Here is a 14,792-nt window from a genome sequence, read left to right as displayed (position 1 = left end):
TTAAATTTTCCTTATAGGTATTAATTATTTGTCGTAAACAATATATTTTAAATACTTAGGTAGACCTTACAGGAAAATGTACTTATTGTGTGGCAATTATTATACTTGTGACTTAATTAAATAAATGCAAACTGTTGCGAAGGATACGGACGGTAACCACAGGGTGTCAACAAATACATATATACATAAGTACTTAACATAAATAATACATTATGTACAATGTATGGTGATGGTTGTGTTAAGTATAGAAGAACGTAGATATTCTTAAACTCTTAATTCTGAAAGCAATCAATTTAATTACCTAGCATAAGTATCATCGTATCTATTATCGTATCTATTGAAGAAGCTATACCTACTGTTTGTGGCAATAGAACTTAAGACGTTTGGAATGAAAGAAACGAGGTTATTGCATAGTACATAGCTATATTTATTGTGTAGTTAGGTCATTCACCAGGAGATGTCTCGCGGAATGTATGAAGGTATATTAAATATTGTTATTGTAGCAGCTTTCATTGAATATCGTCTGGTTCTCACGTGCGCTACTCACCACGCGCGCACCCGACACCGTGGGCGCACTCCCATCCAGATCTGACGTCATGCGGTCAACCATACACACATTATTGTCATTATCATTTGTGCACACATTTCTCCAGCTAAACAAAGTAGGTAGACATCGCTGCTGATGGTTTAAATCCAGTTAACTGCAGTTTCTTCTATATAATATGCACTAGTCAGTAACAACTTTTCGCAAACACACTTTTGTTGTGTAAACACCCTCTTTCTTCATGATGCAAACAACCCCATTTTTTATATTCTTCCGCTGGAGTTTCTTCCCTATTTGTGACAAATAAAAAAAAACGGCCCGATCCTATATTATACCGAGCACAAACGCCTGAGCTAACACAATATTTGAATAAGCAATTGACTTTATTTAAAGGTACCGTTTGCTTTTAGTTTTAGAATGTTTGCCATAAATTAATGTGAGTTTGGGTCGTGAAACAGCGTGTGTGAGCGTGCGGCGAGTTGTGCCCGCCGAGTTGGAGCGCTGCGCCGTTGAAGGCGGTAGGTATGCGTATCCGCAGGATCACATCACCGGAAGTCGATGCCATAATTATATTTTCGTAGAAACCACAATGGTACTGCTCACTTATAAAAACAATTGCCTTTGATAGTTTTTTGCGTTTTAAATAACTACTTATTTATTACCTACTGTTACGACAGTAAATTCGGTCTTACTACGCGTTGTCATCACTTGAACACAATACTAAAAGCAAAGTATAGGACTTAGTTACTTTGTATCTTTAAAGTAGGTAATGTACGAAACCATCGTGCCGTTTAGAGTAAATCGCAGGAGCATTTTATTCGCAATTGCAAGCTTAATAAATATTCGCTTGGCAGCATATAAATGAACAAGTGTCCGCCCCCATTTCACAACAATCATCAACTAACATTAGAAAATCTTCAATGCATTCATTTTCGTCAGTAGGTATCATTTCCTAAAATAAATACAAATTTAAACACCTCATGTGTTAAAATTATTATAATCTATTCAGACATTTAGAATTACAGGATTTACAGGGCACTCTAATGAAAAACAAAACCACACGCATGTTTTAGTTTTGGTTATTTGGGCCATTTGGGGGTATAAGTATACAATGTACCTACCATTTGACATTTGTACAATTCTGTGAACGGTTTCCCAATTACGATTTTTGATGATGAATGCTTGAAAGTTGTTATTTTTATAATGACGTAAGTGATGATTTAAGAATTTAAAATGGCTCTGCTGCCTCAGTCACAAACAAGCATGTTTTTAGGGTTCCGTAGCCAAATGGCAAAAAACGGAACCCTTATAGATTCGTCATGTCTGTCTGTCTGTCCGTCTGTCTGTCCGTCCGTATGTCACAGCCACTTTTCTCCGAAACTATAAGAACTATTGAAACTTGGTAAGTAGATGTATTCTGTGAACCGCATTAAGATTTTCACACAAAAATAGAAAAAAAACAACAAATTTTTGGGGTTCCCCATACTTCGAACTGAAACTCAAAATTTTTTTTTTCATCAAACCCATACGTGTGGGGTATCTATGGATAGGTCTTCAAAAATGATATTGAGGTTTCTAATATCATTTTTTTCTAAACTGAATAGTTTGCGCGAGAGACACTTCCAAAGTGGTAAAATGTGTGTCCCCCCCCCCCCCCTAACTTCTAAAATAAGAGAATGATAAAACTAAAAAAAATATATGATGTACATTACCATGTAAACTTCCACCGAAAATTGGTTTGAACGAGATCTAGCAAGTAGTTTTTTTTTAATACGTCATAAATCGCCTAAATACGGAACCCTTCATGGGCGAGTCCGACTCGCACTTGGCCGCTTTTTTTTGCGTTTAGGATTGATTGCTAATATCTAGGTACCATAGTTGAGATGCAAATCACAATCTGTAAATAATACAACTTACACAGTTCTTAACAAATACATCGACAGCCGAGCCGAGGCAGCGGCAGAGGTAGTAATGCGGTTCCGTTTATCATCCTTGAGACAAGGAATCCTAAAAAAAATTGAATGAACATTCTGAACTAATAGCAGAATGTAGAAAACACTTTTGAATTCTTTGTTGTCTGGAAAAGGTATGGAAAGGCTCGTCTCGTAATGGCAGACATCATTAGACGACAGTGATCAACTTTCAGGGTTTTAAGTGCGTGTATACCTACACGCACTTAAAACATACATACATACATACATAATAGGTGTTCTACCTAATCTTTTAGATCGAAACTACATAAACAATTTATTCAAGTCTTACTAATCCACCTGATGTTTTTATTCATGTACTTAAGTATAATTTTTTATTCGGAGTTAAGTACCTACCTACATCTTTTAGTAATTATTGACCTAGATTGAAGCAATTCTATAAGGTCACTGCGGGCAAGACCGTCTACAGGGCAAGTCCGTCAACTCGTTATAACTTTTGAATTTGAAGGCGTATGCCGCTTTGGAGTCTAGTCGATTAATCGGTTTTGCGCGTTAGTTCCCTCACTCTAAAACAGATGGCGCTGTGACAACCAATTTCAGAGCAATCCGCCTAAATAAGTCACTTCGTGTTTTGAACTCGAAGTCATAGTTCGACAGCCGTTCGAATTTTTTTTATTAAAAATAGTTTTTGAAAAGATTGTGCATCAGAAAGTACCTACGTAAGTAGCATAAGAACCAGTTATCTTTATTCTGTGTTTAAAATATCATAATTTGGCTTAGTTTTGTAATTATACGTTCCACCATTTATCACATTAAAATTTGACTAAGTTTGAAAGTCCGTCTATTATTTACAAGGCAAGTCCGTCATATCTTCCGTCCATTATCTGTCCGACTTTCGTTAAATCAGAGATTACCAACTGTTTTTGCGATTTTATTATTATAACGATTTGATAAGGTATCGACAAATCCTCCTGACATTACGCATGATGTTAGTTTCCTAAATTTTCATCTCAGTAAATTAAAAGAAACGAATAAAGTACATTTTAAAATTTCTATTGGTCTTTTATTTCGGAAATCCAAAAAATTATTACGTGTAATTATTAGCCATAAAAGGTTTACCACCCCATTTTCGTAGTATATGACGGACTTGCCTTTATATTAGAAAAATGGCGTTTATTTCGAATCAGAACCCTATATTAACAAGTTGAAAGTACACTTTTCATTGTCTTGATTCATTCTTTTTAGGAATTCGACTACGAACATATACGCACCCATAGATTGGCTGATATCATTACTAGACGGACTTCCCTTAAACTACAAGGGAAGTCCGTCTACTCGCCGATTTAAAAAAAAAAACTAATGTTTTTGCTTAATTTATGATTAAAACGATCTGTCACTATGGCTAAACTATTAATTATTAAATTCTACATCGTATGCAATTACAAACGGTAACGTAGGTGAATAATTAACGCAACTAGATCACTCCAAAGTAGAAAAAAAATAAAGTATGCCGGTCTTGCCCGCAGTGACCTTAATGATAATTAATTTTGACTCCAATGATTTTGCTGCTTTAGTTGTTCTGTTTTTAGGGTTCCGTAGCCAAATGGCAAAAAACGGAACCCTTATGGATTCGTCATGTCTGTCTGTCTGTCTGTCCGTCTGTCTGTCCGTCCGTATGTCACAGCCACTTTTTTCCGAAACTATAAGAACTATACTGTTGAAACTTGGTAAGATGTATTCTGTGAACCGCATTAAGATTTTCACACAAAAATAGAAAAAAAAAAACAATAAATTTTGGGGGTTCCCCATACTTAGAACTGAAACTCATAAGTAATTTATTTTTTCATCAAACCCATACGTGTGGGATATACCTATTGGCAGGTCTTCAAAAATGATATTGAGGTTTTTAATATATTTTTTTTCTAAACTGAATAGTTTGCGCGAGAGACACTTCCAAAGTGGTAAAATGTGTGTCCCCCCCCCTGTAACCTCTAAAATAAGAGAATGATAAAAGTAAAAAAATATATGATGTACATTACCATGCAAACTTCCACCGAAAATTGGTTTGAACGAGATCTAGTAAGTAGTTTTTTTTAATACGTCATAAATCCCCTAAATACGGAACCCTTCATGGGCGAGTCCGACTCGCATTAGGCCGCTTTTTTTAAACTACGAGGGTTATGAGAACACTAACAATAAACTGACATTATAAAAATATGTAGCTAATTTATCTAAACAGTGTTATTTGTTATTATTTTTAGTCAAAGGCGGAGAGCACGCGAGCATACCTATAGTTATGTGCATACCTACTTACAGTCGGAGGTCTGAGTCCACAATAAAAAATATAATATTGCAATAATAGGTAAGTACGTATCGAACACAAAGCGCAGTAAGTACATAATACCTACACACGCAGTCGAGTCGACTGCTGCTCTTGCTTCGACCCGCACACACCCACACATGTGTAGTGTATGACTGACACACACAACCTCTAATTGAACACCACACAATGTGCTGATAACGGTAGAGGACAATTGGCATCCGTTCCATACTACCACCAAAATAATATGCAACGTGTCTTGTTGGGGCTCCACCAAAAAAAAAATCAGAAAAATACCCTTTTAGTATTGCCGTGCCCTTTTCTTCCCATTGCCATTTTCTTCCTGTACCTATTAGTAATGAAATTATTGTTTATAGGTATTATCATGCCGCGATCAGAAAGGGATTAGAAATAACAGATTTCCATACACTTACGTCAAAATCAATATGGATTGACAGCTATCTCAATCCCTTTCTAATCGCGATTCAGTAATACTCGTACTCTATCTCTATACTTATTCTCTATTGGTAAGTAAAGTACGTTATGTGACTGACGGGCATTTATTAAGTTTATTTTTTCTGTAGACAGTTTTGGCACAACATTTGATAGGTCTGAAAATCATACTTGAAGGTTTCTAGAAAATCTGCGATATTGTCTAAACCGACTTTTTACAAAAATGTGAAAACAAATCAAGTAAGTATATATGTAGGTACATAACTATAAATAAAACAAATACTTTATTTATTATTATTAGACTCAAAAACTGCTCTTCTGTGCCGTAAAATATATCTAGTTTGTTAACTACATTTTCTGATTTTCTCTTTTTGTACGTGGCGGTACGGAACTCCCTATCGAGTATGTTCCGGTTTTTCACTTACTTAACGGAAACGTTGAAGTGACACACTAATGATAGATAAATTGGGCAACAAATTTCTTTTAAACTAAGACGACTTCTTCAACTCTTTACTTAAACGAATTATTATACATTAAATGGTTATCCGTAAATGAAGTAAGCTATTAAACAGACCGCAGTCTAGCCGGCCGGTAGATGTGACCGCGCACGCGGCCATTCCGATACGAAGCCAAATTACTATACCTACTTAATTACTATATAAGGACGTGAATCAATTGACAATGTCGACATATAAAAATTTTAGTATATATTTCAGTATATTCCTTATTAAATTTGGCTAACTTATATTCGGTATTACCATTTGAATAGTCCGAGAATTCTTTATTAATAATTACGAAAAACATTTTATTAACACACTTATTGACAAAATTCATGACAAAAATTGCATTGTAACAACATTGGTAGCTTACTAAGTTAGTTGAAGAAACATATAGGTAATTAGTTTTGACAAATATATTTTTTATATTTGTCACCTATATTTCTTAACTGCCCGTATTAGAGTCAGTTTATAGTCCGCTGGCCGGCTGCATGAAACATACCTGATAAAAAAATAGAAAATACCTACCCTGTGGAGGTAGTTGACATTTAGTAGCTTCCATTTAGGGAATGCAAATCGGTTATTTTTTGTATGGAAATAACCGCGGTTTCGGTTAATAACCGATTATTTCCATACAAAAAATAACCAAAAATAACCGATTTGCATTCCCTACTTCCATTGCTCTTGTTCGGCCTAGGCGTAACTTGGCAAGTTTTGTACAAATGGCAAAAAAGTCGTCGTCGTATACATAAAAAAAACCTCATCCAAAAATAGAATTTAACTTGTATGTTAGGATAGCTGACATTGAGGACAGTAAAAAAAAAAAGTGGACGGCCAAATCCTGTGTTGGCAGGTTCCTGTTTCCGACCAGATTTATGGTACCAAGTGACAGCTACAATTTACCTCGTCGAAAAATATTTATAATTGTAGCTGTCACTTGGTACCATAAATCTGGTCGGACACAGGAACCTGCCAACACAGGATTTGGCCGACCACTTTTTTTTTTACTGTCCTCAAAGTCAGCTATCCTACTGTCACAAGCTTTCCTTTCAGGTTTTTTTAACACATTTTTTAATACCTAAGTAAGTAAGTATGTGCTTAGTCCAGTTATTTCTAAAAATATACACTTTATCAAAAATCGCTTTTAAAGACAGACTATTAGACCCCTATTCTTTTTGAAAGACCAATTCAACGACACCTCCACTCGTCCAGAGTTGAAAAGAAACAAAAAATCATCCCCATTTTCATACGTGTAGAGGAGCAACCTTATAAAAAAATCTGGTTTTTATGTTACCACTTTATCAGCATAATTTTTTCGCACACAAACTGATTGATTTGGGAATAAAATTCGCACAATCTGGTTGAATTGTTAATTTAATTATGTGGTGCGAACGCAAAAATGAAATACAAGGACATTGCCTTGCCGATACCACTCTTAAATTTTACGCATGTGGATGCTAGGTAAGATTGAGAATCAAATTGGCAATTTAATTTATGATAAAAATGATAATTTGATTGTCCCGTCTGGGCTGGCCTTTATTTATATGTATCAATGATCTTGATCACTGAGGACGATTATGTGGATGAACAGACAGACAGGCAGACAGCCATGGCGCAACTATAAGGGTTTCTAGTAGACTATGGAACCCTAAAAAGTATGGGGCGACACCATACTGTATCTAAGAGTCCGATTTTTTAGCATGTAACATCATTCCTCACAATCTTAAAAATAACTAAGGATTTAAAAAAGTATTTTGAGTGTGTGAATACACTGAATACGATTTCGATACCTATAATTGTTTCGCTTTGCTATTTCCAATTATTGATATCAGTATAGGTAATAAAATACACATTAGGGGAGAGTACTACATTAAACCGTCTGTCCTTTAATTACTGGAACTCACAAATATAGGTATACCTTTTGTTGTTTGCGTGAATTAATTAAGTATTATACAGGGTGCTTTCTGTAACAGGAGCAATAAATTAAAGTAAAGGCTGTACTCCTCAAACTGACCAACATTTGTTCAGCAACTTTTAAAGATTATGACTCTATGACTTCGTCATTTTCATACGAAATAAATATTGCCTTCAATGTACGCTGACATCAGTGTGTTTGACGTTGCTTGTCACGCTTTAAACTTAAAAGTGTAATAAAAATCAAAACATGAGTTATTTTCAAAAATTGCTGAAAAAATGTTGATCAGTTTGAGGAGTACACAGCCTACAGTTTAATTTATTGCTCCTGTTACAGGAAGCACCCTGTATATTACTATTCATTAATACATACCTTACCAGATACCTACATCAAATTTCATCGCTGAATGACATAGATGCGCAGTCAATTTGTTCAATCACAATCACAATCACAATCACAAGTATTGGTAAAATATCAAAAACCAGTACCAATATAAATAAATAAAAATATACCGGTAATTAAGTGGGTATGTAATATGTATGTATGTAGTTTGTGTGGTTATACTTACTAAGAAAATAAATGTAGTCCTAGCGGTTCACGAAAAAACGCTGCAAATGGTGTTAAAGGTATGAAAATCGGTACGATTGATCTTTAGGACATCTGAAACAATTTGACCCGAAGCACTAACAAATAAAAAAACGAGGGGAGTTTTGACGTCATCTTTTTTTGTATGGAACAAAAAAAGAATGTTTAGAAACCTATCGTGTGTAGTAGGTATTCAACGAAAGGGCTTTCTTAGCCGATTCTAAAAATATGTCATATCATTACATTTCAGTCATTTTTTTAAATTATAATAAAAATAATTTTCAAAACATACCAAGTTTGGGTTTCTCCAGATACAATACCATTCAATATTGTAAAATATACCTCAAATTATAGCTAATCCCTCATATCTAAGCTTAATAAAGCAATTTTAAAAATATTTACATTTAGTATTTTTTTAAATTTTACAAAGTGTAATAATACCCCTGCCGAATTACTCAATACGAGTATAATGTCATTCGGGTAAAATAAGAGTATTGAAACTTGGTTTACATGTTCCTTTGGTAATATCTAAGCTATAAGTAAAAAAAAGTTATGATGAGTGGGGGGTGGAGAACTCGGAGAAAGCGGGGGCGTTAAAGGTGAGTTTTTTCAATTAATTATTACATAGACTATTTTTACTACGACTTATAGATTCCAAGATAAAAGCAACTTTCTGAAAAATCCGTTATATATTAATTTTATGCTTTAATATTAAATATTTAATTGAGAGAATCATAGATTATACTTTGAAAAATTAAAAAATTGAAAAAAATTCCTAAATGTAAATATTTTCAAAATTGCTTTATTGGGGTTAGATATGAGGATATTAGCTATAAATTGAGGTATATTTTACAAAAAAATATTGAATGGTATTGTATCTAGAGAAGCCAAAAGTTGGTATGTTTTGAAAATTATTTTTATTATAATAAAAAAAAAATACTGAAATGTAATGATGTGATATATTTTTAGTTTCGTTTAATACCACACACCATAGGTCACTGAACATTTTTTTTTTAAATTCCATACAAAAAAAAGATGACGTCATAACTCCTCTCGTTTTTTTTATTTGTTGGTGCTTCGGGTCAAAACGATTCAAATGTCCTAAAGATCTATCGTACCGATTTTCATACCTTTAACACCATTTGCAGCATTTTACTGATTTTCGCCGTGTACCGCCAGTGCTAATGTGAGGGTGTTGTTTAACACCAAATGATTCCGTATGATCGTCAATATTTTGGGCAGATGTCAAAGTCACGTGTCCGTGTATAGATACAATGTTGGAATGTTTTCGTTGTGTCGTGTTGCAACCATGTCCGCACAATGTGTCACAACATGCCAAGCGCCGGGGCGGGCACGTAGCGACACGCCGCACGTGACCGCGCGGCGCACGCTGCCCACCGAGCTCACAATCACTTTCATAATTTGGATACATCTTATGGAAGCACAAACAACCAATCAAGTATGTGAAGTATTGTCAGTTCAGGGTCTGAATCAATTTACTACTACCTGGTGCTGGCTGCGTATCAAAACTATGGTACTGTCTCACGGTGGATATAGCACGAAGGGCGGCGACGACATGACAGACCGAGACGAAGATGACGGATCAACCTGAGATGTTATTTCAACCTCTTATCGATCATAACTTTACCTGTGTCTCCTCCTCATCATATCTTTCTCCCTGTTGCATTTTAAAGGAGCACGGGCTCCACTTTGACAATCTAATCCCAAAACTGCGCTAAGGCACTAGTTACTACTAAAGAGGTTTTGATCCGTTTCCTCATGATGCCCCTCTTCACTGAAAACCAATTGGTAAATATCAAATCATATTTCCTACATAAGCTTCAAGAAAACTAGAGCCCGTTTTTGATTCGGGTTCCTGGTACAGGGGGCAGGTGTACCAGCCGGAGTTCGAACTCGCACGTCTTACCATGCCGTCTGTTCGCAGCTACATGGTCTGGATGTATTTTACATATAGTTACTAACTGTTGAAAACCAACCTGCTAGTAGTCTGATAAAACAGGGAGGGAACATGTTGTGTCGTGGCACTTAATTAACTACGAGTCACAACAAGTAATTTTTACCGATTCTTAAATCAAGAATCGGTAAAAATGCTTTGTTTTACTATATGGCTTGCATTGTTTAATTTAGTAACTTTGTGCTAAACTGTAGTTAATTTTGCGTTCCTAATCTAATTGTTGTTTTGAAGATAAGGATCGAGAGTAGGTACTTCTAATTACGTAGTTGTTTTTTTATGATAAATAATATGAAGGTATTAATCCATCCATCCGAGAAATAATTATTTATTTTATTTTCGTTTCGTGAAGTTAAGAGGATTATCATTTTCATCGCGTGAGTAAAATGGTACAATTCTAGATTTCGAACGAAAGTGGAAGATTTTGAGACTGATTGAGAAAACCAAATCATGTTATTATTTAAAGGTGTAAATGAGTTGTTACTAATGTGCTGAGTCGTTAGCTGGAGGTCGACAATCGTCGCGGCGCCCACGCCATTAGAGCCAGCCTAGGCTGTTGTTCCCATAGTGGGCCAGCCACAGCCGAGCGTTGTCTGAGCTGAACCAGCATAAGCCTTATCACTGTATAGGTACGCATTGTTGGATGGATCTAGGTCACAGTTACTTTAGCCGAATGCTCGCTTGGGCGCGGTGACCGATGAGCATTATGTACAAAACTTGCAGCTAGAGACGTAGGCAACGAATTCAATTAATATTAAATTATAAACGTCAGCGCAGCCAAAGTCACTCTTTGTCTTTACTGGAGTTAAAACGGGCCGTTCACGTGCGGAAATTATGAGATGGGATGACCGTTGGACCACATTGGCCATTTGTCAGATGGACGGATAGAGTGAAAAGGTTTTCTAAGAGTGATTCGATTGAGAAGGTTCAGGAAGTCGCTCTCAGCAAGTTAAATGCATTAAATACGCATGCCCTGCTACGAGTATACCATTGATAATGGAGTCCAACTAAGCACTTGTTCCCAAAATACTAGCAGATACGCTAGAAATTTGCAAAAACATTTTAATTTTTGTATTATTTTATGGTTTGAGTTTTGAATTTGAATAATTTTACGGATTAGACTCGCTTGTTTTTAGTCACTCGCGCGACATGTTCAATTGTATGTTTATTCAAATGTTAGTATGTCTCACAACAGTTTAAATTAGATTAAATATTTCCTATATTTAGCGTATCGGCTGCATTGATAGCTAAGCTGGTAGGTATTTTGGGAAGTTACTCCTTAGAGTACGAATGAAACCTACGTAAATCAGTTAGACAATTATACATATAGTTGTAGTAATCTATTAATCATGGTACATTACATATCTATTATAAAACTTACTTTAACATCTACATAATAAGATTAGTACCTAGGTATTATTGTGGTTTGGTCGTAATTGGTGTATGAGCGCGTCGTGAACTTTAAATTATTTTAATGCCTCTGCGGAAAGACTGAAGAAATAAATAGGTCAGACGAAGCTAATAATGCTTTATTTTCCTGGTAGTGCACGATCTTAAAACAATGAATCATAAAACATTATAATACGGTACGGCGGTTATTTATAGATGACTACTACTTTGATTATTACCTACCTAAGTATTTATTATTACAATGCTAAATTAAATATCAAAAGGGAATTTTCTAATGAAGCTACATAAACACGTGTCATTCTTTTATCTCGTCGGTCCTAAGCAAGTATGATTATAGTTTCCATCTTCTGTACCTATGGGTAAATTGTTTAGCTAACTTTAATGTAGGTACCTATATAAGACTGTACTACATACTTATTTAAGCGGATGTACTGAGCCAATGCCATCCATTGCGTATGCGCATCATGAGTCCATAGAGCCTGAAAGTTTCGAAACACTTTCGTTTTCTTGTAAGAAAATAAAGGCCAGCGGGATCTAAGCCCAAATCTTGATCTAAGAAGTCCTTTAAAGTCATGTACGCGTACATAAATGTAATATATATATTATCCGACTCTGCCTGCGTGATGGGCACCCTACCAAGGGCTCAACATTTTGATAGGCATTTTTAATTTTTAGTTAGTGATTTTAATTGTAGTTAGTTTTAGTTTTATACCACTTATTATATAATAAATGAGTTTTTATATACATCCGACTCTACCTATTATTAAGGACATGGGTTTATAACGGCTATAAGCAGTGCTACACAGATTGGATGGCCCAACCGACTCGGCCCGAACTATCATTAATACGTATTGCCTCATTAGGTAGACAGCGTCTTCTTTGAACGATAACTCTGAATATTTATTATTATGTAGCTAAATAATAATGAACAGTTATCGATTATAAAATGTCTGACTGGCTTTAAGAAGATAATATACAACAGCCGCTCTTATCACGTAAAAATAAAAATAAATTATTATGAATAATACAAGCATAGGAAGGGAATCAGACTTACCCGTCGACGTGATGATGGTGATCGTGGGCGTAGGCGGGCGGCGGGCCCGGCGTGTAGGCCTCATAAGGGTGCACGGAACGGTAGTCGTCGCGCCGCTCCGGCGACGGGCTCATCTCGGGGCTGCGGCGGAAGATGAGCACGCTGCCGCCGTCGGTGGAAGCCGGCGTGCCCGCCGGCTTGAACAGCGTCTCCTCGAGGTGCGGGTAGGTCTGCATGTCGCGCGCGTGTGCCGCCGGCCGCAGCTCCTGGTAGCTGCGCGAGTGGGACGGCGACAGCCCGCCCTGGTGGGCGTAGCCGAACGCCGGCAGGGGGGGCGGGCTCTCTGCCTCGCCGCCGCCCGCGCCCTCCGCGCCGCAATCCGCCTCGCCTTCTGCGCACACGCATACATGTTTGGTTAATGCTATAATCGTTACACTGGACTGGACTTAACATCGCACACAGTTGTCTTATCCGAGACAACGATTGGCGTATGCGTCCTCGTTACTTGTGTTGTAATTCTACGTTAGACAGACACATTTTGCCCACCAGTATTCATCAGGATATTCATGACTTTAGTTCCTAGCGCACAGTTGCCCTAGGATATTCACATTCAGTTACTACTTACTCAGTAGTACATATTAGGTTCCTTTAGTTTTTCGTAAGAGGCCACAATTTAACCATAAGAAAAGTGAATTTATAGTTCAGTCAACTTTAGTACTTAGCTCAATGTATTAATGTATGGGAATACTCGTATATAATATTAAGTACCTATCTACAGAAGACCTATTTATTATGCCCTTATTTAGAATTTCTTCTTTAGTGTGATTAATCAAACACAATTATGATCCCTACGTAGGTATATTTGCCTGAGACAGGAGTCCTATCTCAGGACGAGATCCCAGTTGAGGTACCGTTTAAGTAAGAACAAGAGAAGAACTCATCTGTCCTTGCCTAAGTGTCCCTGATCTCGGCATCTTTTTCTAGTAAGAATTGACAGGTACATACTTTGTTTTTATATCCCAGGGCAGTTCGATTGCCCAATCTGACCAACATTTGTTCAGCAACTTTTAAAAATTATGAATCCTTTAGACTTCCCCTTTTTCATACAAAATAAATATTGCCTTCAATGTACGCTGACATCAGTGTGTTTGACGTTGCTTGTCACGCTTTAAACATAACAAAATATGCAATACATTGCATCTTAGAATAAACTTTAAAGTGTAATAAAAATCAAAACATGAGTTATTTTCAAAAGTTGCTGAATAAATGTTGGTCAGTTTGAGTAGTACAGCCTACAGTTTAATTTATTGCTCCTGTTGCAGGAAACACTCTGTATATTGGGCATAAAACAAGTTTTGTTAAAGCTTTATTTAATAAAGATTGGAAATTAAAGTAATAATAATTATGTTAGACCTAATTGTGTTGGGTAGATATGAAGCATTAAAAGTTAAAATATCAATAATCGACAAATTTCCATCAACAAAGTTTAAACCCGTTAATGGTCTACTTAATAGCGATAAGGTCAATAAACAGTTTAATTACGGGTGCTCATTTAGGAAAAAGTTAGTACCTAGCTACGAGTAGGTAACTGGGTACCTAATTACTTAGCACACTTAATTTGTGCTAACAGTTACTTTCGTCTCAAATGTTTATGTGACATAAGTTACGAGGGTACTTTTTAAACACATCATTCATAACGTTAAGGAGCGGTTACCTTGGAGTTAGTTTTATAGTACCTACCTACCGAAATATTATGTGTTTTGTTTTGTAAAGCTTTTCCAAATGACAATTTATTTGTATTATTAACCTATAAACTAAGAAAAGGAAGCTGCATATTACCTTTAAGGCAGTTGTTGTTTACTTCAGCAATGAGAGCGTCCAGTTCGAGGATTTCTGTTTTGAGCCAAGGGCTAGTGATGCCGACCGCCGTCCCGGGCCACGCTTCGTGCAGCATGGCGGGCTGTGTTTACGTATTCAGTTACAAGTGGAAAAGGAAGTTAACCGACGTGTGCTCAGTAGTGCTGCACACTGTAGACTGAGGCGACGGAGCGCGGGCGCCGCCGCCGATACGCCACCGCGGGCGAGAGCCGCATCGCATCCCCGCCACGGCGAGGCTCATTGGCCATTCACTC

At 36.5% G+C, this 14,792-nt stretch overlaps 1 protein-coding gene and 2 long non-coding RNA genes across 7 annotated transcripts in view; 2 read left to right on the top strand and 1 right to left on the bottom strand.

Annotated features, from left to right (window-relative positions):
* The window catches only part of LOC134660854 (uncharacterized), an 848,341-nt gene that overhangs the window by 492,073 nt on the left and 341,476 nt on the right, over positions 1-14,792 (top strand). The gene's annotated exons all lie outside the window — the stretch shown is intronic.
* Positions 1-14,792, bottom strand: part of LOC134660817 (transcription factor BCFI-like) — a 54,047-nt gene that overhangs the window by 13,828 nt on the left and 25,427 nt on the right. For 2 of the 5 annotated variants that reach the window (XM_063516625.1, XM_063516626.1), the window contains exons 1-2: positions 14,500-14,716; positions 12,682-13,051 (exon numbers count right to left, since the gene is read on the bottom strand). In XM_063516625.1, the coding sequence (XP_063372695.1) occupies positions 12,682-13,051; positions 14,500-14,614 (485 nt within the window). In that variant the 5' untranslated portion in view covers positions 14,615-14,716. Of the gene's footprint in view, positions 1-12,681; positions 13,052-14,499; positions 14,717-14,792 lie in introns of those variants that run through there. The other 3 variants (XM_063516628.1, XM_063516627.1, XM_063516629.1) reach the window with 2 other exon arrangements.
* Positions 4,063-14,792, top strand: part of LOC134660852 (uncharacterized) — a 93,200-nt gene continuing 82,470 nt past the window's right edge. The window contains exon 1 of the long non-coding RNA XR_010097907.1: positions 4,063-4,305. This is a non-coding gene — a long non-coding RNA (uncharacterized LOC134660852). The remainder of the gene's footprint in view (positions 4,306-14,792) is intronic.

This window comes from Cydia amplana, chromosome Z (assembly GCF_948474715.1).
Source record: "Cydia amplana chromosome Z, ilCydAmpl1.1, whole genome shotgun sequence".
NCBI classification, from domain to species: domain Eukaryota; kingdom Metazoa; phylum Arthropoda; class Insecta; order Lepidoptera; family Tortricidae; genus Cydia; species Cydia amplana.
This window is presented reverse-complemented; position numbering and strand designations above follow the sequence as displayed.